Source organism: Meleagris gallopavo, chromosome 12, assembly GCF_905368555.1.
Source record: "Meleagris gallopavo chromosome 12, MGAL_WU_HG_1.1, whole genome shotgun sequence".
Classification (NCBI taxonomy): Eukaryota; Metazoa; Chordata; class Aves; order Galliformes; family Phasianidae; genus Meleagris; species Meleagris gallopavo.
The window spans coordinates 10804337-10829303 of NC_139415.1; the positions used below are offsets into that span (position 1 = coordinate 10804337).

Sequence of the window (24967 nt, forward strand, 5' to 3'; positions counted from 1 at the left end):
GAGAATCCAGGTGGTGCAGCTCTAAGTGAAGTGCCTTTCTGGGCTCCTTGTTTCAGTGCAGAAGACTGCGAGCAGTAGAGTGGTGGGCAAAGACAGGGGCAGCTGAAGTTTTCAGCGTAATTGTTTTCTTAAACTCACAGCTCCAAACTGCTGTGGTTAGGTAAGAATCTCAGCTTTCATTTAAAAGTTAAGTCTCAGAAGCTATAAGATAAATTAAAAGAAAAACAGATAGATATTAATCTTGTGATGTTCGATCCAATTTTGTGTTTTGGAGAACTGTCTTCTCGTTTTTGAACACCTGGGTTTGGCAAGGCTACTATCACGCCTAGCAAAACACAGCCAAAGATTTTTCTCACTGTTCCCCTCCCATCCCCTTTCAGGCAAACGAACTGATCTGGACACAACATTTCAACATATTTTTTTTTGCATTGAAGATGGCTAGTGACTTACTGAAAGGGGAAATAAAATCTCTAAGAGCCCAAATAAGTAACTGAATGAAGTACACTTCACAAACAGAATGATTCAAACTATAAAAAATATGTTAAAACAAATAAACTCAAATATATTTTTATATATGTAAAATATTTAAGATTAATTCCTCTACTTACTCTCCCAAGTCCAAGTTTAGAATTCAGTATTTCAACAGACCTGATGATGGCATAACTGCTATTTTAGGAACTATCAGTTCTCCTACCCTGATAAGTGCTTTGACAACGTTAGGATTATTTACATTAGAAAGGTTTTATATATTAGTACAGACAATATAGGAAAGAACTTCCAGTTTGGGATTCTATACTGTTAATCAGCAAAGGAGGGCAAAAAGATGAGTGTATACTTCTAGTTAGATTAGTTTGGCTGTTAAATTCCTATATTCCCAGACCCTTTAGGACTGAATCCTGAAATGCAATGTGTTCTGGCAATCAGTAATTTAAATGAAGCAGACCATACATTTTCAGTTTTTTGCTGAGTAAATGTAACATTGGAGTTATTCTGCAGCTCTGAGTCCTTTATATCTAAATATCCTGAAACAGTGTAACATTTATTTTTAATCCCAGAAGAGAAAACAAAAGTACTGCAGAAGAGCTTGAAATGAGGGAAGACTTAAAAATGCTGTTTCTGAATTATGAGATCCCACTTTGACATTTGCAAGCACAGTTTACTAATGACTTGGGATTCTTAAAAGTTTAATTTTGGTAAACAGTTTAACTTGATATGAACTAAGGAACATTTCAAAATATCTGTTTTGTTATAATGCTCTCTGTGGGTTTCTATGAATCTTACTATGTACTGAACACACCAAAGTGACAGACAGAGGAAAAGTTGAGGACTATCAAATAAAAAAGTATTTAGGGATTTCTATAAATGTCTGTTATTCTTTCAACAGAAAGAATCTGTTTCTGTATCATACTAAATACCTTGAGACCTCTGTCCATAGGTTAGACAGCTGTTTTATGGAAGAAGATATTTGTACGCTGTGAATTCATTGTCAGATTATGAAAGGAAAGATTTCATGTGCACTGAATGGCTTTTATTGTGGCAAGATACAATGCATGCCTTTTAGTTTCCCGAGTTTAGTTTCCTGAATTTTCATTTTGTGACTTAAAGTTTTCCTTAAAGACCAAAATGCAGCGGATGGTAGAACCAGAGAGCTCAAAATGTTGGTAATGAGATATGGAGCCCTTTCCTTCTAGGTCACTGGCATGAATTTGACCCTGGTTAGTAATAATGGAGAGTCATTATCAGCTGGTGACTGTTTGGTGGCCTACGACATACCAGCTGGTGGTTTCACTTTGTGTAATGACCCATGGCTGCATACACATACACACAGCCTTCAGTTAAAACATGTGCAAATAGCTTGGAAAATACCATACATCTCATGACTGAGCTTCAAAACTCAGGCTGAAAGGTCATCTGTGGTGGCAATTAAGAGCAACAGAGAGCAAGGTATGCACCAGTGTTCACGCAGGGCATTTGCTTCTGTGTGGACAGTGGTAAGCACACATCTAAGGCAAAAAAACGGGTAAGTGCTGAACACATCCTTAGAAAGACAAAGATATGAAGCCAAATCCTTGCAGGCATGGAGTCTGTCAGCAAAAAGAAGGTGAACAGAAAATAAAGGGCAAGAAAGCCTAGAAAGAAAAGTAGTGGAAAAGGGAAGGTGTGAAATGGTAGAACAGAGAACATAGAGAAATATAACTAACAGAGCAAACACGTTGCTAGCCTGTGCTTCCTATATGCCTCCTTCCACCCCCAGTTTAATCTACTTCCTGTGGAAAAAATAGAAGGGTTATTAGAAAAGAAGAAAATTTCAGCCAAGCATTTAAGTGCATTTTTCACTTTCAGTGTATGAAACATGCTGCCCGTTTCAGCAGGGTGTATCTGTTACCCGTTGCACTGGGGGTTTGCCTATCTGCCTTAGCAGAGAGAAGTTTCCCAAGTCTTCTGTGAGGGGTGACTAAGCTGAAGGGCTTGGGTATGGCAACTTTTCTATATCATCAGTGAGCAGCACGACAGCAAGGAAATTAGCAAGGAGAAACAAGAAAATCAGGATATTCCCACTGATGTGATATGAGCTTTAGAAAAGCTTGAGAAGGCTTTTGGAGCAAACACATGTTGGGTGAGGATTTTCTGCTAGCTGGTTCGCCCATCTCTGCAGTTACTGGTAAATATCAGTGACGTATGTGAGTTGATTCAGTGAAGAAAGGCTTAAAGATCAGCCCTGGATGACATTTTTATTGTAAGACTCAATATCGTGAAAACATTCGAAGTGTAAGGAGCTGTAGAACTGGCTAGTTTCACATGTCATACTGATGCTGTGTGGCTTTGTAAAAGAACTGATACACTTTGACGCTCTAGGCCTGAAGCAAATACAAAGCAGAGGACTTCTGTGCGTGGTAAGAGACCGTGAAGCAGCAGCACAGAGCACCAGGTAAGATGAAATTCCTGGCTGTCTTCCACTTCCCTGTCACACTGTGTATGCTTAATGCACTGCTTTTACAGTAGTGATAGGATGTGACTGCCACCTGCATGCTGTGTAATATGTATACTCTGTGCAGTAAGAACATTTAGCAGCTGCAAGATACAACTAGCAAAGCCTAGAATGTCTGAATGTTCTTAGGTGAGCTCGCTACTTTCTAAGCTGTAAAAATGCTTAATCCCTGTGTCACTTTCTATTACTTTGTAGTTAATAATGTCACTGGGTTGGCAAAAGCATATAACCAGAGGCAGAATATGGCAGAATGTAATACTTGATAGGACATATTTCCTCAGCTAGAGGCACTGCAACCTAGTAAGGGCAGATATTCTACTTTGTTTTCACATTTGCAGTGTGGAAGGGTAGAACTTGTGTTGCAGAGCTGTCTGGCACACGCCTTATACACAGTAACTCATGGATGCAAACACTGAGGGCTTAACCATATGTTCTTGTCTGACTGATGCTCTTGACTGGCACTTAGATGGAAAGTTCTTTGGAGCAGCAAATCAACTTTTTACATGAGACTAAAAATACTTATTTTATTGTGTGTTTTTTTTTTTTTTTTAATATACTTAGAATACTTCAAACACCTTAAGTACTTTATAGTAGGTTTTGAGGCTTACTAATACTTCTGATATAAATGTACTTTTCTACTTGAATTCTCTTCTGCCTTCCCATTTTGGGTTTGCAGTCACTTTAAGCTTCAGTTATATTACCTCATTTACTTCATCTTGCTCTGCAGAAGCAGTAGGTTCTGCTGTGCTCAAAGGCAAATCTTTATGCTATAGCTAGCAGGGTACTGTTTGCATGTAGCCCTTCACTTCCTGTTCATTGTGTCTTTTGGTATTTCTCACAATAAACTTGGCAAAACTAAGTCTTATCATATAGCAACTATATTTTTATCTTTTATGGTCCTCCATTGCTAAGCAAGAAAATCGAGCTTCTATCACAAATAGAGTGAGCATCTTGCTGCTTTCCAATAGATAACCACAGATACTTCATACGTAACCATTGATTTTCTATCCAGGGATATGTAGGAAATCTTACAAAGAGCATGAGTAAGGACGCATCTAATAACATGTCAGAATTTTCCTGTTTCCACACTTGAATGCTCAGTCCAGAATACTGATCCCTGCACTAGAGAACAACCACAGTTTACAAAGTCAATATATACTGTATGAAGTAGCTGTATAGTTATGATAGTTACCACAGGGAATGAAACCTAAAATTTTTAGATGCAAGCAGAGGGCATAGGCAGGATCTGACTTTTCTCTGAAGTAGGCTCAGCTAGAGGAAAAATATTGATTTTCACCACAGCCATCCTTCCTTCAAAAGTTATTTCATGTTTGAAAGGAATGCATGAGGCTAGAGAGGAAAAAAAAAGAGTGATATTTTATCTTAATTTATAATTTTATTTCATTTGCAGTATTTGGTTATTTTAAATCTGTTCTTTCTTGAAGTAAAGCAGATAAAACAGAAGATATTCTTCATCTGCAAATTTTGATGCATATTGCATTGGACGTTAGTAATTAGTGCCAGTGGTCAGTCATGGCAGTTGTGCTTTCTTCAAAATACACTTTGCGGGCATCAAACAAGCAAAAATTGACATTAAATTCAATTTGAAAGGCTTGGTTCTGTTTGCACACAGATATTAATAAAGTTCTCTGCACTAGCCCTGAATTCTTAAATACAAAATGTCTGAAACAAACTATTCTAAGCCTACGTGCAAACTGCCAGCTTCAGTTCATGAGGTCTTCACAGGCTGAAATCAATTGCATGCTTTCAGTCAATACTGGCTTTGATTAGACAAAAGGCTGCTGGGCTGGTGGGCTGCTGGTCAGATGCAGAGAAGGTTGCTACTGGGTCTGGGTGTTTTCTGACAGAACACGTTTATGCAGAAGTGCAGGTGCTCTCCTTTTAGATGGGACAAGGGAAAGGTAGAGGAGATGGGAAGTAGAGATGCACATTACATTCTCTAAGCCCCTAGAAAATCTGATTCTGGCTGCCTTCCTGCACTTGTAATGTGAGCAATTGACAGCTTGATATTCATGAGCATTATGAAAAACTGAAATAAGAATCATATCAAAAAGTGTGTGATACAATTCTTATGTGATAGAATTCACTTTAGATAATTACCTGCTAAAGGTACAGCTAGAGTCATTGTGTAATAGAAGTAAAATCAGATGCTGTACCCAAATTAAAATATAGCTGTATTGTTATACATTTTGTTCGTATGAATTGTAGCATTATTCCTGCCCCTTGTGAGGAAAAATGTAACCCTTTTACAAAGAATTTAAACCATTCCTCTTGGTGTTCTCTTTGCTCATTCTTCTAAGGAATTTCTGCTTGAAGCACAGCTACGTTACACCCAGTACAACACATCCAGGTATCAGCATTCTCCAAACACACCAGGCACTGCTGAGAGAACAGCTGAGAGTGCATTTTTTCATAGGTGAGATGTTAATACTCACAACTAAAAATACCTCAGTACACACTTGTGCCCTGTTCTGCAAGCCTTCCTTCGCTAGGAAGCTGCCCTCAAATCCTCTGCAAATCCTGAACTCAGAAGGATTGCAAATCCCTCTTTTGAGGGGAAAACAAAAGTAAACACAACAACGAAGAGTGAATGAACTGTGAGAAAAATATCCCTGTAGGAAGCAAAAAACCTTCATAACCAAAAAAATTATTCAAAGTACTGACGATGGCAGCACAGCTCTGCATTTCTGGGAGATTCGTTCCTTATTCAGGAAATACCTGTGTAATTAATGTTTGCTAAAGCAAAGCCCAATCCTGCACGCTTTGTCCGTTCCAAACAGCCACTAATTTCATACAAGCGCTCTAAAAATGTCCATTTTTTTCTCATGAAAATGAATGTATAGTTTGCAATAATATAAGGAAGCAAAAACCTTACTGGTAAAATGCCCATATAAAATTACTGTTGTGTTAACGTGGGTAGTATGAAATATTCAAGAACAGGTTGTGAATGTTAACAGAAATCAAATGATTTCAGTGTTGGACTTTGGTCGATTCTGCTAAAGGAAAGTGGCTGCACACCCACTGTGTTCAGCAGAAGGTATCAGACAAACTAAATGCAAGGTTATTCATTCCTCACTTGGGTCTGGAATACAATTCTGCATGAACAGAATATAGCACTGATATTAAGGCACTTAATTCTTCATATTTAGGATGTAAAATATTAAATATTAGCAAGTGGGTGAATGGTTTTCTGCATACTTGGCTGTTAATCATAATTACTGATCCTTAGAAACAAACATAGAAAACACAACAGCACAGGAGTATTTATGCTGAGGCTGCCTTCCAGCACGCTGTCACAGCAGGAATGCACAAGTACTGATTCAGTACTCCAGGAGTGCTTGGAGGTATGGGGGGATTGTTAAGCCTAAAATAAAATAAAATTGAATGGATCAGTAAGGAGTAAATCTAGGCATTGAATTATCTCACAATATGAAAAGCTTTGGGTTATTCTTCATAAAATGGCCATGTTTACGTGAGGTGGCTTTATGTGTAGTTCATCTATTGTTACAGTACCAGCAACGTAAGAGAGGTTTTTAAAAGTACCACTGCAATCTCATTCATATAACTGAGGAAGCATACATTGGTTGTAAAGGTAGCATGAGATTTTATGTGTTCTACCTCACACAGCTGCCAATTAAAGCACTAAACTAACTTATGAAAGAAATGAATTGTTATAGTACAGAGTTAAAAATGGTCCAGAAGTTTCAGGGCTTTATTGTTTTTTTTTTCTTAAAACTCTTGAGGATGATTAAATTAGCCAGATGAAAAAAATGGCAGGGGAATGAGCCTTCAGATTGAACTCTTTGTCTTCAGAAAAATTTATCTCTGGAAGTTCTATATATGTATATTGCTCCAAAAGTAATACCTACTATTTATTTTCATGGAAACTACAGCAGCAATAAAGAGCACAATAACACTACTTGATAGAGCGAGTTGAGTTCTCAGCTACAAAGCACTATTTTTCAACATAGTCACTACCATGAGCTGTGCATTTTTTCCAGTGCATGGCATCACATGGGACTTTGAAGAACTTCTCTATAGAGGCATAGAACTGAAACAGGAGAGAAAACCAACGCTTTCATCATTAAAAAAAATTGGGGTAAGTTCTAGCCCTAAAATACTACTTCAATTCCAACAAAAAATGTAAAAAACTCACTGTTCTCCATTCATATGACAAGCAATATTGTGTTCAGTTGTTGGGGAGGTTTCAGAGCTGTAGAGTAATTTCAATGCCACAAAGAATATGAACTATTAAGCAAGTCGTAGAACCTGGCTAATTCACATCAGTGGTTCAAAGCACTAATGTCTCTAACTAACATTTGTAAATTAGTAAGTTATCAAGCAGCATGGCCCATTCCTACAGTTTTCCCATGAGCCTTAATGACATTTGATGTTCTCTTAGTCTGCCCCTGTAGGCTAGTAAGTAGATGCAAACTTCAGCTTCCATTAAAAAAAAAATTGTTAGAGGAAAAACATGAAAACACGAGCCAATGGAACCCAAGAGTTTCAAAAATCAGAAGGCAAATAAGCAGAACCCCAAATCTATTTATTTACTTTTAAGAGATCTGGCAAGAATCAAACTCATCTTTTGATATTTGATGGACCACTTTATGCTTTTTAAACACCTGTAGGTAGCAATATTGAACTGGCACAGTATGAAACAGAAGAGTATTTCAAATATCATTGTACCAGATCCTGATTTTGCATGTTGATAAACACCATCCAGTGGGAGCTTAGGGCACTGTGCAAGTTTGAACCTTTATTTAATAGATGCAGTTTAATATTAATTATTTATTAAAATATAGTATAAAATATTCCTCTTTTTTTTGCCTGTAAAATTAAAGTAGACCTTGAAATACGAAACCTGAGCATAACTCTCCAATTCAGTGCCGCACACAATTACAGTTGAGCACGTGTGAAAGTGCTGAATCAGCCTTTTTTCCTCTGTGTGCGCTGAGAAAGCGGGAGGAATCTTCTGATTACTTAAATTTTCATTTTATTCTTCTTTTAAGAGCAAAACGTGGCCAAGAAAAAGGCAATGAGGTCTGGAAGCGCTGGAATAACTCATCTTCAAAGCCTTTGACTGGTTTAATTCAATGTGAGAGATCTTCAAAGTCCCCAGAATTAATCTGTGAGCACATTTATGAAATAAGTTTCTGTGTCTAGATTGCAAATTCTGCAAATGATGGAGTTACAATTTAGCAAATAGATTTGGGTTACCGGGTCTTCATGACCCAGCAGAATAGAGCTCATTTTCCTCCGTGATCACTGCAGATAGCTCAGCTAAAACCTTAATGTCTGCCAGCATACAGGATTAGACAAATTGGCAGGTAGTAATGGATTCAGAAGTTAAAAGGAAACAAACTGAGCAGCAGGATAAAATCAGGGCAAGGTAATTAACATTCTGTTTACATTTTCAAAGAAGAAAAAACAGGAAAGGAACAGATGCTGCTTCAGATTTGGGGACACTCCCAGGAATTTTTTGCTTTAGGTAAAACAGTACAAACTGCCCAGAAGCTGTGGGGCTCAACTGGCTACTCTGGTGAGAGAGCTCAGATGGCACCAAAACGCAAGAGGAATAGAAGAGTGCCTTTACTACACATAGTTGCTTCCTGCACAAAACCATTTGTCAGCTCCAGATGTACTTGTGGAAAAAAAAAAGTCACCAGGGAGCAATCAGAATTTAGAAATTATAATATAAATTAAAAGTGATATCAGAGCTATTGGGAGTTTGTTTAATAAGGCAGATTTTAGTCTGGCATTACACCTTAACACACCCGAAGATATTTAGTCAGCCCAAGAGCTACAGGGAAGTGCAGAACAATTGTGCAGCAGTCATTTTTTTTAAGACCACATGGGGCATATGGCAGAGAACTGCGATTTTCCTGCCTGAACTACATGCTGCCAGCACTGCTCTTCTAGGGGCTGATTCAGGAGTCAGTCTGACGAGCAGAGGATTGGATTGATATCAAAATATGTAAGGTTAACGTTATGGGGACCTTAAAAAAGGAGAGATAAATCAGATCGAAAGTGCCAGCTCTTGCAAAATTCCCAGCTGTCCCAGATGAACCAGTTAATTAGTGATTATGCACCCCTGCAGCATTATTGAAGCCACCTAAGGCTCGATTTCATCCCAGGCTTGATCTGGTGTCTACTGAAAACTCTTTTTCCCTCCCTCTCAATTACTCAGTGAACTTTAAACACAGCCCCATTTGGTATCCAGCCTCCATGTGCAGCAAGCGCAAGAACTGCCCATGCTTTTGGTTGTCACTTCTACAAAATTCCTATTTTTAATTTATTATTCCTATATGGTGCTCTTGGAGAACTATACATTTTGCATGCTATTTTCTTACAACTGTGTTGGTAATGGGGAGAAAAAGTGGGACACAGAAGGTGGATTTATGTTTTTGAAAGTTACTGATATAATTTGTTCATGTCCCCTTTATGTAGTATTTAGACTGCTAATACTTGATGTCTTCCCCCATTGTTTATTTGGTTAAGAATTTCATCAGCTTGTTTGTACCTGCAGTGTGCATAAGTTTAGTTTATAGTAAATAGCGAAACATATATTTTGTTGAAATCAACTTTCATTATTGGCTGCTCTACTAGGCAGCCGTCTCGCTTTCACTAACACCAAACTTTCTAACTGAATGACCCAGATTCCAGTGGGTTCAGAAGCACTGTCACAGAGCACGCTGCACATTTGCTAGCTCTTTCTTTCTCATTTTCCTTAAAGAAGATATTTCCATCTAGTTGGTTATATATTCTTTTTATTTTTATTTTTTAATTAAAAAATAAAGTCTCAGAGTAACATCCCCAAGTGTAAGAAATAGTTTTAAAGGATATTTACCCAACTTAAATAGGCAGAAGATATTTAAATCTGTAAATTGGAAGGATATCAGTGAAAGTTAATTGATTTATAAAATAAATTATTGTAATGATTATAAATAATTTATGAATAGGTAAACAAGATCTTATAAATAATTCCCTTATTCCTCTGGAAAGCTCCAACAGGCTAATCTAGGAATCTGTGTCAACAAGAGCAAAGATACTTTAGCATTACACTGATAGAGATTGTCTGATATTCTTGCCACTTACAAACGTTATTTAAATTATGGAAAGTAATTTTCAGCACAGACAGGACTGCTCTTCACATAGTGACAAAATGCCTGATGTGCCAAACAAGATACGTTCAGACATCCAGGAAAACTGCAGTTAGTCTCCCTCTCACTGGGTGCCAGAAATCTGAAACTCATGGAAGTACTGCAAGGCAGTTTGTATTGAATCAACTTTAAGAGAAGTAGGTGGTGTCAGGGAGATTTGAACAGTCTTTTTAGAATCATATTGTATTCTATTTGTTTGCTGGACAAATTTTCACCAGTTTATCTGAAATTCTGCGTATTGATTTAAGTCATGCTTCAGTAAGTGTTCAACATGACTTCAATGGATGAGTGAGTTTACATTTATGGTTACTCAGTTTAGTCCAGGCAGTGTTTCTAATCCCTGTGGAGTTGCTATTAGCCATTAGTTGACCTGAAATTCACATGAGTTGGCTTTAGTTCAGAGTTTGGTCTGCTCTTCATAGTTTGGTGGATTGTTTGATTTTTTTTCTTTTTTTTTGTTTAAATTTTGACCAGTGGTTTAAGCCAGTTTTTCTCAGGCTCAGAAAAGAGAAAGTGAGATTATCTATATTTAAAATGTGAATAGATTGCTTTATGATGAATGAGCTCTTGTATAAATGATGTTAAAGGAAGCTTTTCTGAAGCAAATAGAATGGATGCTTTTGCCTTCAGACTTAACATTGTCTCAGTGGTATTAAACTCATTTTGGAATTCTATGTTTAACAAATAAATACATTTCATCCACCTGTATAACAATGGGAATATTTAACCCTTTTAATCCACTTTTATAAAAATGGAAATCCTGAAAATGGTGTCCAATTCCAGTGCTATTTCTGTCTCATTGTCTTTTGCCATTGGGCTGTAGGGAGAGAAGTCAACTTTAGAAACAACTACTCTGCATTGCTGGTCTATATTGACTGGGTCTATCCTCCGAGTATTCTCTTCTGTCAGGACATACAGAACTTTGAGCAATTATCCTAGCTCAAAATTTGCTAACCAGGAAAGTAACAATGATTTTGAAAGAAATTATTTTTCTAAAATAGAGTTTGCTTCTTGTTGAGGCCTTCTTAGCTTAATTACAGGCATATCTCATATCTTCTAAAATCCTTCTCTTTTTTTTTTTTTTTCCAACACCTGCAGTCAGTCTGTCTCTGTATCTGGACAGCAACTCATTTTTTTGCCTATAGACATCCCTTACACCTTGTGGATTGACTGAGCCACATGTACAGGTTCATCTCCTCCAGTGGTTTTCAGGAGCAACAAAACTTTCAAATCCTTTGTAAGAAGGGAATGTTATGATCTGCTCCTCTGACTGTAAGATTGATCGCCGGTGATCTACAGACCTTTTAATTATAATTAATAGGTGACTTTAAAAACATTTATCTGTTTAGCTGAGACATGACTTGTTGCAAACTATGACATATAATTTTGTTTCAGGCCTCTGTAAGCCATGTTTTCCTAAACTACTTCTCAAAAAAATTTAGATAAATAATATAAATAAAAATTGGAATTATGTACCAGCAGTAGAGCCTGATTTTACAATTAAATAACTAACACAAAATGACTGACAAGAGTGCTGCTGCACTGCTAATGCTACAAAACCCTCTCCAACCAAATGGGAATGACAGGAGAGCTGGGAGCTCACTGCAGCTGGATAACCTTCAGAACTGAGTTGAGACCATTGGAATGAGAGATGTAGAACCTCTAACCTTGCACTGTCTCCTCATATACCAGGCTGGACGAGAGGCAGGGCATTTTTTGCTGTTCCTGGCCTTCCACCAGGCAGAATTCCTTCCCAGTCTTTACCAGATGTCCATACTCCCAGCCTGGCCTGCAATGCACTCTTCTGTTCTTGCTAACCATGGCAGTGCTGACATTGCCTACTCATTGTTTAGCGGGGTTCCCCAGCAGCCTTTAGATGGTCTTGGTATTTCTTGTGCTCATTGCCCTTAGTCTTTGGCAAGGTAGGGCAAGGGACAGTGAGAGGGTGTGCAGGGAGGGGAACAAGAGCATGCTGATGTGGCCTCTAACATCAGCATTTATTGCTCCTTTTCTGTGAGGAACACTGAGTATACAGCCAGTGTAATTAACTTCCAAAGTTACTGGAGGGAAGTTTGCTCGTGTTTTAATAATAACCTTGAGAAACATAATGTGACCTTTTTTGGTGTCTTTTGATGGCTGACAGTCTAACTTTTGAATAGAAGTAGAGGAGTTGCATTTTATTTAGAAAAATTTATGTATGTGGCTTGCAGAAAAGTAGCTGGAAGCTGTATGCAGTCCTCTCAGTTCTGTATGCTATGTTTAACAAGCAAGTAAATTTCATTCACTTTTATAACAATGGGAATATTGCTGTTTAATTAACAGTCTGATTTATTTTCTGGCTGAAGGATCATTCACCTTTCATTTTATTGCTGATCTCTTTCTATTTATTCTATTACTGGCTACTATGTGATCGGACAAAACTGATTTGCAAAACCTTTTAGTTTTAGAAGACCCTTGTTTGTGTTCCCCATGTGTGAAAATCTCAATGGCTGGCACTACAAGGGAAGAATCTTAATGCTCTTCTTTGGGTTTCTTCTGTAGAGCATTGGTTTGATGTGGCCTCTGCCTTTTTACTAGCTAATAGAGGTCCACAGGGACTGAAGATGGGTAAGTAGTTATTCCACTTAGCTTGTACATGTCCATATACAAAGATACATGGTTACTTACCATAGAGATGGACAGGAAATAACAGTGAGGGAAAAGATCTTTACCTCATTAGTAATATTACCTTTCTATAGTGCATACTTTTCATATATTAAAAGTTAATAAGACAGTCTTAGATTACAAGACTTAAAAAGAGATGTGATCATAGCAAGTGCATCTAGAGGATTGGAAAATATTATGAAAACATTTTAAAGCGTATTCAAAACTCTTACCTTTGTATTCTTTGTTTTTCTTACAACAGCATTTTTCAGCTCTTCCTTCGAAGTCTTAAAGGCTGCAGCTACTGTAAGAAAATTACTGTTTCATACTGTGTTGGTTATGGCAGTTGTAGCTTGAGGCCCCAGTCTTGGTAGGGGCTTGGTGGCTGCAGGTGTGATGCAATACACTTAGCAAGATACCACCTGCTCAAATACATCTGCACGAGACTCACGGAAGACCTGATGCATCAGTTATAGATAAGGAATTGATAGAGTAAATTATGCAATAAGTTATTAACTGACATACAGAGTTGAACAAAATATTCTTTGGGGAAGATTCTGTTTATCATTCCTGTAGGCATTATGTATGTTTTGCAGTGGGCACGCTGTCAACCAAAGCTAAGTTTAACCTGCACATAAAAGGTGCTTCATTGGCATCTTTTCCTTGCCATTATATCAATAGTCCTGTAACTCAGCTGCCATGGTTTCACATCGCTTCTTCCATGTATGAACAAAGTACTGCTCGTAAGAACAGATAAGAACCAAGCATATATTTGGCACTATTTAATTGATGCTTCATCTTTTCATCGTCTTTTAAATGACCCTTTTGTATTCTTCTCTCTAGTGTTCTCTCAGTTTACTCACATACCTACAGAGGGTTCTGTCTGACGCAAGTGTTTTCTCCAGTGTTCAGAGAAAATATATGGAGAAGAGAACTTTTTAAGTGACTGCATATAATCCAAGAATTGCTTTGGAGGGAGCTTTGAAACTTACTCTTGTAAGAGACTTCCACGTACTTACATATCCAAAAATATGAAGCAAAAATAGACAACACTGATGTTGAGAAATAGATTCCCTCAGAGAGTGAAAATGTAAGAAAAGCCCAATAATGCAAATAAATGTCATTATGTCATATCTAGCCATGTGTAGTAGGCTCACAGCCTTAAGAAAAATTCAGTTGCGCTGCAGCCTTCCAAATTTTCTCTGTTCTAAATATAGATTTTTTTTTTGGAAGTTTTTGAGGAAAATCCATTGAAGAGCAATGCTCTTGGTGTTATATCCAGAGTCAAATCAGCTGATGCTATTTCTTTGTTAGCTCTTAGCTTTAAACACTCTTCTTGTATCCAGCAGGACTGCTCTCCTTGCATGGCATCTGACTGTCCAGCATTGGCTGTAATTGGATGGAGCAGTTGCCAGTATTGCTCTAATCGTTTCACTTGTGCACAGTGATGAGTAGGGACTAAGTTGTATTTATAGTTTTGGAAGTTATGATTTTCGGTAGTTGGGCATAGACACAACAGAGGTAATTTCTGCAAAGCTGCAGCATACAGATGAAGTCCTCAGATCAGATATCTGGAGAGATTTAGGACATTTGTTGTAGCCTGTAGTGATGTATCTCCGCTGTTTCACAGCAGAACTAGAAGCTTTTTATTAGACTGCAATGTTTTTAATACTGAACAGACAATAGCTAAACTGATCCACTAAAAAAACCTTTCCTAGGCAATATCAATCAAGGCAGAGGACTGTAATATAACCTTTTCAGCTCAGTGTAGAAATTGTATCTTGCCTTACTTTTACACATTGCAGTGGAAGTTACGCTTGCAGCAGAATGCAGACTCTTTCTGCCTGCCAATTCTGAAACCTTTCCGCGAGGCTAAGCAGTTTGAGTCCTGAGAGAGGGAGACACTGGCTTGCTACCAGAGTAGTTTTATACAAATACAATCACTGCATTCAGTTGCCTCATTGTTTGTGTGTGTGATAAGTTCATTTGGTCTGAATTAAAGTTCAGAGTAGTTGAAATGTTTATTTTATCACTAGGTTTGTATAAAAATATCTGCTATAAACCAAACTTGTTTTTAGGGTAAAGAGCACTATGATTAGCTGCATATTTACTTACACCACAGTCTTCTTAGGGAAGAGAACTATTCTGTGTTCTGCTTTCTCTCTTCTTCCTCATTTATCTTACTTTTAAGGAAAATCAGATATCTGTCTACATGAGGGTTGTTTTAAAGTCAGTGCATACGTCCATAGAAAATATCTAGTTAGCAGGAATTATCCACTGGGGCCAGACTGCATAGATAGCTCTAATAATGTATTTGAAATAGGATTTTCTTACTACACTGAAAAAAATTCCTCAGACTCAAAGATAAATCAAAGGCAAGTGGCACCCTGGTGGACCAGACAGCCCTTTGGCAGCCCAGTCACATGAGAGCTCCAAGGTCACCACCCCAGCACCAGCAGAGCTGTTTGCAAAGCTCGCTGTGCAGTTTCACATCGTGGCTGAATTGGAATAGCTGATGGTCTGGCACTCCAATTGCACACTGCCAACCTCAGTCCTTATGTGAGCCTTCTGTCTGCTGCTTGGGAAGCTACCTCTGAATTGTAAAACATGGATGCATGTCCCTACGTTTAGCAAGCCTGAAAACTTTCTGTGGAACCAACATTAAAATATTGTTCTAACTGTGTTGATGTTACGGATAAGTGACTTTTATTGCAGAAAATGTACTTTCCTTACAGCAGATACTCTCAAACAAGGAGGAAGGATTAGCCATAATGCAATCCTCATTAGTTATGTGCTGTTTCTTCCCTATTATGATACAACCAGGGCTAATCCAGAGTTTTCCTAGAAGTCAGCATTTTCGGATCCTTAACTGTTTTTCAGTGAAGTATCTGCTTTACGCACGTAAGGATTAATATTTATATATATTTTAGGATGCTTTTTTTCTTGTAGAGGAATGAAAATATATGTCAGATACTTGAACCCCTTCCCAAAGATTTCATTTTCTACCTATCCGTAATTTGGATGAAAAGTCACAATGGGCTTTTTGAAGTTTTTGAATTGGGGCCTGTCACATCCCTGTTCTGCAGTAAGGAATCTCCCTGGGCAGTCTGCATCTCCAAGAAGCCACTGAGGCCAAAAAGATGGAGCGATGCCCTGTCCTCTGGGAAAGGAGACTTCAGTGCATTGCATGAGATGTAGCTTGACAAGAATCTTCAATCTATAGAGAAAATCAGGAGCAAAGAAATACTTGAATAAAGCTCCCACGACTAAACAGGGCTCTGAGCACCTCACTTAATCTGCTCTGTGACCACTCCCCATCTGTAAGTTGACATACTTCCTTGTTTCACAAAGGCTTCACAGGGATAAAAATCTGTGAAAGTTATGAGATTCTCAGATACTGTGATAAGTCCCAGGATAAACAAATGTTGAATGCAAAACAGCAGCTTACATGGTACATATTCAAGGACATGTGGAATGAATTAGCAAGATGAAGAGACAGAGCAGAAGAAAGGGAATGGGAAGGAGCAGGAGGGAGAAAAGACAGTAACAGTGAAGTCAGGCAGCGTGACTGGGAGCTATGGGACAGCTATGGAGTGTCTCAGCACACCCTGAGTTCATGCCGCAGATAAACTTATATCTAAGGAAAACTGAGCCAACAGCTTACTGAACTATTTTTTCCCCATAAATCTCTGTTTTGCTTTTTCACAGGGTGGCCAATAACTCCCAGGAAGGGACCTCATTCTGTGTATCTAGAGCACGAGTAGGTGTGTTAAACCTTAATTTTATTTAATATTTCACTATAGTCTTATCCATGGGGGGCAATATGGCAAGATTTAAAAACTAAATTTTCCATACTGTGCCCAATTTTCTCTGCCTGTAGCACGAGATAGAAGAGCATACCTGGCTGCATACACAGGCTCATGTGTAAATAAACAGGGAAAAAAGCTATACAGGCTTCCTCAGCTAGCTTTTCCCATTCTTTTTTTAGGGGTGAGAGTGCCTATTATGAAATAAGTACCATATATTAGGAATAGATCAATGGATTATTTTCTGACAATGCAATAGAAGGGATTGAACATTCACTCATTAAAAAGTAAATCCTTTTTTTATTACTACTGGTTAAGTGTGATCTAAAAGGAAAAGGAAATCTATTTAGCATAATAGAAAAAGTAATAAAATGTAGAAGAGAAAAGATAAGTTGCTGTAGAGAAAGCTCCTAAGATGGTGATGCCTGGTGGCCAATAATCTGCTAGAATGGGTGAGCATCCAACCTGTGCAAAAGGAGTAAGCCTCAGCTAAGCTTTCCAAAAAAGACTTAAGTGATGCACTGAAAGTTGTCAAAATTGCCACTGCTAGTATGAATGACAAGACTCCATTCAACTGCAGTGAAACGAAAGTGACTGCAAAGTGAGCGTACTGATATTGTAAAAAGTCTTTTCTGCAGCAAGTAACCAAATGGCATAATGTTAAATGGAGGACTTGACACAGATCATTCTCATGATTTGCTGAGGAATGTCTCAGCTTGGTGTCTCTGTGAGGTATCTAATGCTCCTGCCATTAAAGGAACCTAGGCTGACTCAGAAGCAGAGAAATGGTTTTCTACTTCTGCTCTTTGCAGTTGTACATTTCCTATTGCAACCTATGGGTGTTGAGCTATTAACTGGATTAAGGACTTCTCTACATTTCATTTTGCAAATGCATTCCTGTGGGCACTTCCTTCCCACAAAACCCCAAATCTCACTGATAGTTAAGATCTCCAGAAAAAAAATACAATAAAATAAATGCTATTTAAAAGATGCTGTTTGCAGTCCTGGACATCTCATTGGCATGTCCAGTATCTTTTAAAACCTGATGATAAAAGCCTATGTGACACAAACTGTGTAGTTTTTGCAGTCTGGTCTTCATGAAAAGGTGTATTTTAAGGTCCCATAGACAGAATCTTTTAATTAAGAAGAAAAGTACAAAACCCACAAGTGAAAACATGCACAAAAGGGAAAGATTAGAGTTTATGTTTTACTTTGAGAGTTCTCTCCAACAGTCATCAAGCAAAGTAGATTTTGGGAGGCAAGATTCCACATCCACTGAAAAAAACCCTCTGATTTCAGCACACATCACACCCCATGGTAAAGCTTTCTGCAACAGCCTTCCTTACACCTTTTATTGGAATGAAAGTGAAAACTAATGCAAGTGTCAGGGAAAAGCAGCTGAAAGTTCCCCAGATGGCACAGATCTGCTGAGCAACTGGTGAGGGAGCTGGCTGAGTACATGGAGGGGTTTGGGAGGAAAAATCCAGGTATCATTGGAATAAACAGCTTAAAATAATGAAATGTATCAAACGTATGTACAAAGTCCAGAATGCCAACGCTGGGATTTGATCACAGATAAATTCCATAAGATGGGATTCTGGAATTTGTCATCAAAATCCTTCAGTACAGAAATACACAGCTCAAAAGTGGCATGAAGCATTTTCTCATTACATGGAGGAAGTAAGTGATATACTTTCTAATATTCTTTAAGCAAGTCTTAGTGTAAAAAGGAGATGGTTTTATAGCATTAAGCTAACCTCACCACTAATTTTCCCCACGTCTGCTTTGCATAACGGTGTTAATTTAAGGATTTCCCCACCACCCCTTCCTCCTGCAGCAGATCGTGGGAGATCACTGCCATCTACAGATTGGAGATAGTATCACTGGCATTGGATGGCGGAATGATTTCTACCTCGTTTTTCTCTCTTGGCCTTGCCCACTTCTCTCCTCACTCCCTCCCTATATTAAAAACAAACGAACAAACCCAACACACACAAAACAAAAACAACCCAACACACCCTACTGCCTCTGTGGCACACGGATCCTACTCACCCTTATTAACGGAAAAGTGCCATACTTTGGGAATGTTGGAAACTGCAAATACATCAGCCAAATTATTTCTGAGTGTGCTGGTTGCCCACATACACAGGTGTTGTTACTTTTTAATCTCTTCTGATGTACATTGTGTCACGGAGTCCTTGAGAAGACTGCATCTGACATTAAGATACATTAGAATCGCATATTAGGCAAATTAAAAGTCGTCTACTGTGTGCATTTAGTGATTTGTCTGTTTGCATGCAATTTCTATGTTATGCTGGACAAAGTAAGCTGATCATTAGAGAGCAAAAACAAACAAACAAACAAACAAACAAACCTAACAGGAGATGACTGATTGCCTGCCAGTGTACCACTGTATCTGTGTGCAGGAAATTACTATTAACTATGACTTGAGAATTCAGGTCTGGAAGAGATCGCACGGCTGGAAGAGATAGGCAATAAAAGCCAAGTGTGAGTTAAATGCAGTAGTTATAACACAATCTGATGCTGCAGGGGATCTCAGCTACTGTCTGCCCAAATTTTCATCTTCATGCACTGCAGAAATGCTTCTTATTTGCTTCCCCAGATGAGAGAAATTCCCTGGCTTGTTTCCCCTGCTGTCTGTATATCCTCCTAGCAGCCAGAGAAGAGGTTTGCTTTGATTTGGGAGTCCATTACACCATGATAACAAGATTGCTTCGAGGAACATGTTCTGGTACGTTCAACATGCTTTTACCTGTACTAGCAGCACTAACAGCAGTGAGCATATTGCTGGTGAAGTTCAAGCAATGAAAGCAGCAGCTATTCTTGTCTGAGCACAGGGAACAAATGGTCTCTGGCTGAAAAATTTACCATCCTGAAGTACAGTTCATTGTTATGTGGGTCCAGACCTTCTTAGGGTCCTCTTTAACATCCTATTCCCACTGAATTTGCAAGAGAATACACATGCCCAACATTTAAAATCTGCCAATAACTCCAATGCTGATGCACAAGGGCAGCTTTCATAAAGCACGGGCTGGAATTTTGGGCCCCATTGAAATCAGTGGCAAAAGTCCTGTTGGCTTCAGTGAGGTCAGGATTTCATTCGTGGTATTGATTCAGCTGCTCCCTTTAAATACAACAGTTTCCAGGTTGTTTCTACAGAAAGTCAATGTCAAGTGTGTTTATTTTTTTAAATGACGCAATTTTTTTACAAAAGTAAATATCAGAGTGCCTTTCAATTTCCACAAGCAATCTAGGAAGTCTATCAGCAGTCATGTCTGTGTTTCACATATTTTTAACATCTATTCAGTGGTTTTCTACTGCATGAAAGCTGGCTAGGGCCATTTTCCCTATTCCTGTACATGGCCAGGAGGTGGCATTCATGGCTAACAGTTACAGCAACCAGAATATTCTCTCTTTCCATACAAGGAGGGAGAAGAGGGTTTCTTAGTATGGCAGCTCAAGTTTCTCAATTAGCCATTGTTAAATTAATGCAATAAATCTCATTTATGCATTCACTGTTTTATTAGGAGTGGTAGAGTTATCCAGTAGTAGCCATTAATCTTTGGGATGAGACAACAGGGACCTGACAAGCTGCATTAATCTTCCTATGAAGTATTTGATAGTCAAAGTCCTTGTCTTCAGCTCTATCATTTTGTTCTTCAAAATAAACCAGTTTCCAATCATTGTTTTACCACTGTAATACCCACTGTCATCAGAACAGTTAGGAAATTTAAGAAAAAAGTTGCATTTTATCTAGTCAATGAATCTTAATGGGATTTTTCAAAGTCTGATCATTCCAGTTTGTGATTGTCAGTCTGTGGAGTATTGCCATATTTAACATCTGTGACACATCATGCCTTTCCTGTTGCCTCATTTATCGACAACATGTGATGATTCCCAGATGTTCAAACATGGCAGATCCCAAAAGACCTATGAAATTACATTGAAAACAAAACAACATCCTTGCTATAAAAGTTTTGTTAAAACTAGGTATGTCTGAATATTCACAAGCTTTCTATAAGGTACTTACTGATATTCAGATTGCTGTTAACCATTGGTCACATTGTTTGAAATGTCCACACTGTGTTAAGGACTCACTGTAACAAGAGTGGATACAACTTTCTGCTCTGTTATACAAAGTTAAAATGGAATTGGGCATGTATTTATACACGAAGAAGTTAAGCCACCGGATTTATTTACCACTTGTTTCCCTTTTTTATATACAATACAGATGTGTGTTTTTTAGATTTTTACTCATCTTTCCTGCTGATTATGTTTTTACCTGCTAAAGCTGAATAAATCATTATGAAAGAAGCTTGCACACTGCATCCTGTAAGCAAGGCAAGGTAGCATATGTTGTTCTTCAGTGCACCCTTTTTCCAGTGGAAAGTTTTATTTTCTTCATTGTGAAGACCAGAACTTTCGAAGGTGATATTTAAAGTTCTGTCCTGTAACTGTAGAGCAGTGACATGAAATTCTGAATTGGATTTCAAAGAATACACGTGATCCAGTTCACACCACAGTGCTGCAGTGTTCTGCTTCAAAGGACTCATCAGCAGACACAGTACAGTACTTCCAACAAAGATGAGAATCCTTGACACATCCAGAAGCTGGCATTAGTCTCCCTGTGACACTGCAGTTTCAGATTTCTCCCTGGCTGTGGCATTGTCAACAATGAGATTTTCAGTATTTTCAAATGAACAGAGGCAGCTCTGTGCAAAACTGGGTGGCTGTATTTTGGCACGTGAAATAGCAGCACAGAACTCAGGAGCAATTTTCTGAAGGTAGAGCAGCATTTCTGCCATTATCACATCAATTCATTTTAAGTTTCAGGTGTTTTTTTTTGTGTGTTTTTTTTTTGTTTGTTTGTTTGTTTGGTTTTTTTTTGTCTCATTATTCTGTAGGAAGACACAACTCCATTAGAAAGGCCAGTAAAAAAAGTGGAGTCTGGGCATTCATGTCTTTATTCTAAATTACACAGATAGCTCATTTCTGTTAAACAGCGTAGAGCTGTCTATGAACACCGATTATTATTTTTAATTTTTTTATTATTTTTAATTTAATTTTAATTTTTACAATTATTATTTTTACTGCTATCAGAAGCAATATAGGCACCTAAAAGTCACAAGACCTCCAACCAGAACCTGTTCAGGTATCCATATCGTATACTCTGCAAGATCAGCATTGCAGAATTTTACAAGCTGCAGCATAACTGAGCAGCACACACAGAAGAAAAGGCTGTTGTGTTCTCTTCAAAATTAGAATATCTATTTATAGTATACATATATGTAACTTTAAAAATATCTGTCTAGATTTTAAGTTCATCTATATGCCTTTTAGAAAGAAATGTGTAATTGAACCATATTTATTAACTAATGGCATAAAACATAACATGCTTTCTTTTGTTGACACTTGCAGAACAAGGAATTTAAAAATGAGGATAGAAAGTATCCACAGAATCATGGAGATGCGTGTAGAAAACAAATACAGGAAGGGGATGAGATGAAAAACAAAGATGTGGATAATGGTAAGGCAATCCACGGAAATTCTGTGTGAGAAGAACAAACGCAAATGCCAAAAACAATTCACTAGCTACATTTAGTTAGAAGATCTGGAGAGCAAACATAAGCATCCAAAACAAATGAAGCAGGTTAGCCAGAGTGTCTACCGGCCCCAGGGTCACACAGTTCTGCTCCAACTGCCAGCAGTGTCCATATGGAACAGGAAGCTTTCCAAATTCTGGCTGTATAGAAAAGACTATCAGCTTTTTTTCCCATTTTCTGTGAGATGTACTCTGCAGTGCAAAGCCACATCAGGAGCACCTGAATCAGTGTATCTGCACTGCAAGTGCTATGATATGCAGAATTACTTATGGTCTAGAAGCAAAATCTTACTGTTAGTTGCTCCTCCCATACCTATACACGCACACGTTTTCTTAATTCCTTTTTGTTGTTGTTTTGTTTTAAATATTTCTTTTTCATCTAAGTATGAGAAAAAGTGCACTAAAATAGGCTCATGAAGCATCCTTACTGTCTTTGGCATTTTTAGCAGGGAGATTCTCTTTTGACTTCATTATTGGAGTAATTTGCTGTTGGCAGTATTTTCCTAGTGTCACCTCCCAGGTTTGCTGTTGCAGGACTTGTCACTGAAGAGGTCTTTGGGATCACAGAATAATAGAGTTATAGAATTGTAGAATGTCTTGGGTTGGAAGAGACCTCAAGGATCATCAGCTCCAACCCCCCTGCTGCAGGCAGGGCCACCAACCTCCATATCTAATACCAGACCAGGCTGTCTGGGATCAATTTCCTTAAGTGTTGTAGTCCTTTGGATTTCACTCTAGAACACTGTGCTATGTATTACTTCATTTAATTGCCAATACTCTGCACGAAGGTCAGTTCAGTTCAAGATTATCCTCTTTCTATAGCTGTGGAACCAAATGAAGTTCTCACATGTTCAGGATAGGACACAATCTTATACTCAAGCCAAATTAATTTTCAAAGCCTTCTGCGAGTCTCCTCTAGCAGTTTTTTTTCTTTCAACTATCATGTTCTACTTGGTTCATTGCCTTTAGGTATTTCATACAAAAGATTGTATGTTGTCTCTGTCACACCCAAGTTCAGGGAGCAGTAATGTTCACTTTACATGCCCTTGCTTTTCCTTCATGGGAACACTAGCTTGGTGCTACTTAGCTTGGTGCTGATTCCAAGAGATGCCATATTTACCTTCTGTCTTCTTCCTTCTTATCAGATGCTAGGTAGGTTGGAAGGAGGAGCCAACAAATAATTTTGGTACTGTAACAGAGTTACCAAAGTAGATTGGCTCAAAAAATTCTCCTACATGTTCTGCTGGATCTTATAATAAATTATAAATCCAGAAATTAGGGTTGCTAATTTCTAATTAAATTACAAATGGAGCCTCATTCATGGGTTTCTCACAGGTTTCTCTCAATGACCCTGGTTTTGGTAAGCAGTAACATGGTTAGTCAATAGGCTGTTTTCCCCTGGAGCTATTCTTGTCCTGGATCAGACGAGCACATCCAAAGTCTCCTTCTAATGCCACATGTAAAAAAATATTGCCAGGTAAGTGAATGAACAGCAGCTTGTTTTGAATATTTAAGCCTTATGGAATAAATGTTTTACCTATAGTCAGTGTGGCCTGGAATCAAATCCCACGGAACTTCATCACAAACTCATCTTTCTCTCCTTTTTGATGTTTTCTTTGGTGGCAGTAAATACTGAAAACCCAGATCAAATTTGACTATCAGATTTCTCATCTTTTTTAAGAGATGTTCTAGTAAACATGGATGTGATTGGCTTCAGGTTGCAAGTAATATCAACTGCCAAGCTGTCTCTAGATCTTTTTTTAAAATACTACCAGTTCTTATTTTACTCAAAACCCAATACTTCACATGGCTACTACTGCAGTTTCAACTCTTAAAACTTCTTCATTGGAAACCAAATGCCTGTGAGGTTGTTTGCTTTTACCAGAATCATTTTCAGAAGGAATTTCTGCAGGCTGGGTTTCTTACAGAGTAATAGCCACACAGAAATCCAAGTGAATTATGAATGCATCCACTTATCCAGATACCTATGTTGCTTGAATTTCACAGGACCAATTTCCAAGCCCAATTCTACCACATAAGCAGCCAGCACATATTTTCCAGTCACCACTGTGATTCAAATCCAGTTAGGAGTTTTCGGTTTGTACAAAGTTCACCATCCTTTTCAAAACAACAATGTGTTGGAGCATCATCTGTAGTTCTCAAGTACTTTGAAATTTCCGGAATGGGATTGCAGTTGTTTAAATACCTACAGATCTAGAACTCTTCCCCCAAAGGCCCCTTGTTTCCCTGGCTCTGCAAAGTATTCTTTCACCATGCCACTGTAGTACTATACTCTGGCCTGCCTTTGGCTTATAACAGTTCTTTTTAACAGAAGTTTCTTTTCTACCATGTCAGCATTTAGCTGTACCACTTCCTGGAGTTTTTATTTTATTTATGATTTCCCTCATTTTACAGATTGGATTAGCAACTTTTCCAAAGACATAAAGAATGTTATCCAGCAAATCACAGCCCCTCTTCCCACGATGTATAGCCATCTGTGGTTATAAAGCCCTTAGATATTGCTTACCCAGCCTGTATTACTGGCTGCAAGCTACAACTTCTGCTTATATCTGAATTGAACACCAGTCTTTTTCATAGTGTCTCTACCGAATCATTAACACCTGGGCCACTCAAGTTGGATTTTAATTAATTTTTCACCTTGTCTGTATTATCATGCAATTAGCCTACGAACTTGGATTTCCATAGGGCATTTCCCACTTGC

At 38.2% G+C, this 24967-nt stretch overlaps 1 protein-coding gene across 5 annotated transcripts in view; it reads left to right on the forward strand.

Annotated features, from left to right (window-relative positions):
• Positions 1-2399: 2399 nt before the first annotated feature.
• SH3GL3 (SH3 domain containing GRB2 like 3, endophilin A3) overlaps positions 2400-24967 on the forward strand; it is a 69115-nt gene continuing 46547 nt past the window's right edge. The window contains exons 1-5 of one of the 5 annotated variants that reach the window (XM_085233775.1): positions 2802-2929; positions 7012-7109; positions 16525-16580; positions 19246-19374; positions 22062-22170. In XM_085233775.1, the coding sequence (XP_085089901.1) occupies positions 22146-22170 (25 nt within the window). In that variant the 5' untranslated portion in view covers positions 2802-2929; positions 7012-7109; positions 16525-16580; positions 19246-19374; positions 22062-22145. Of the gene's footprint in view, positions 2663-2797; positions 2930-5310; positions 5427-7011; positions 7110-16524; positions 16581-19245; positions 19375-22061; positions 22171-23680; positions 23723-24967 lie in introns of those variants that run through there. The other 4 variants (XM_085233779.1, XM_085233774.1, XM_085233780.1 and 1 more) reach the window with 4 other exon arrangements.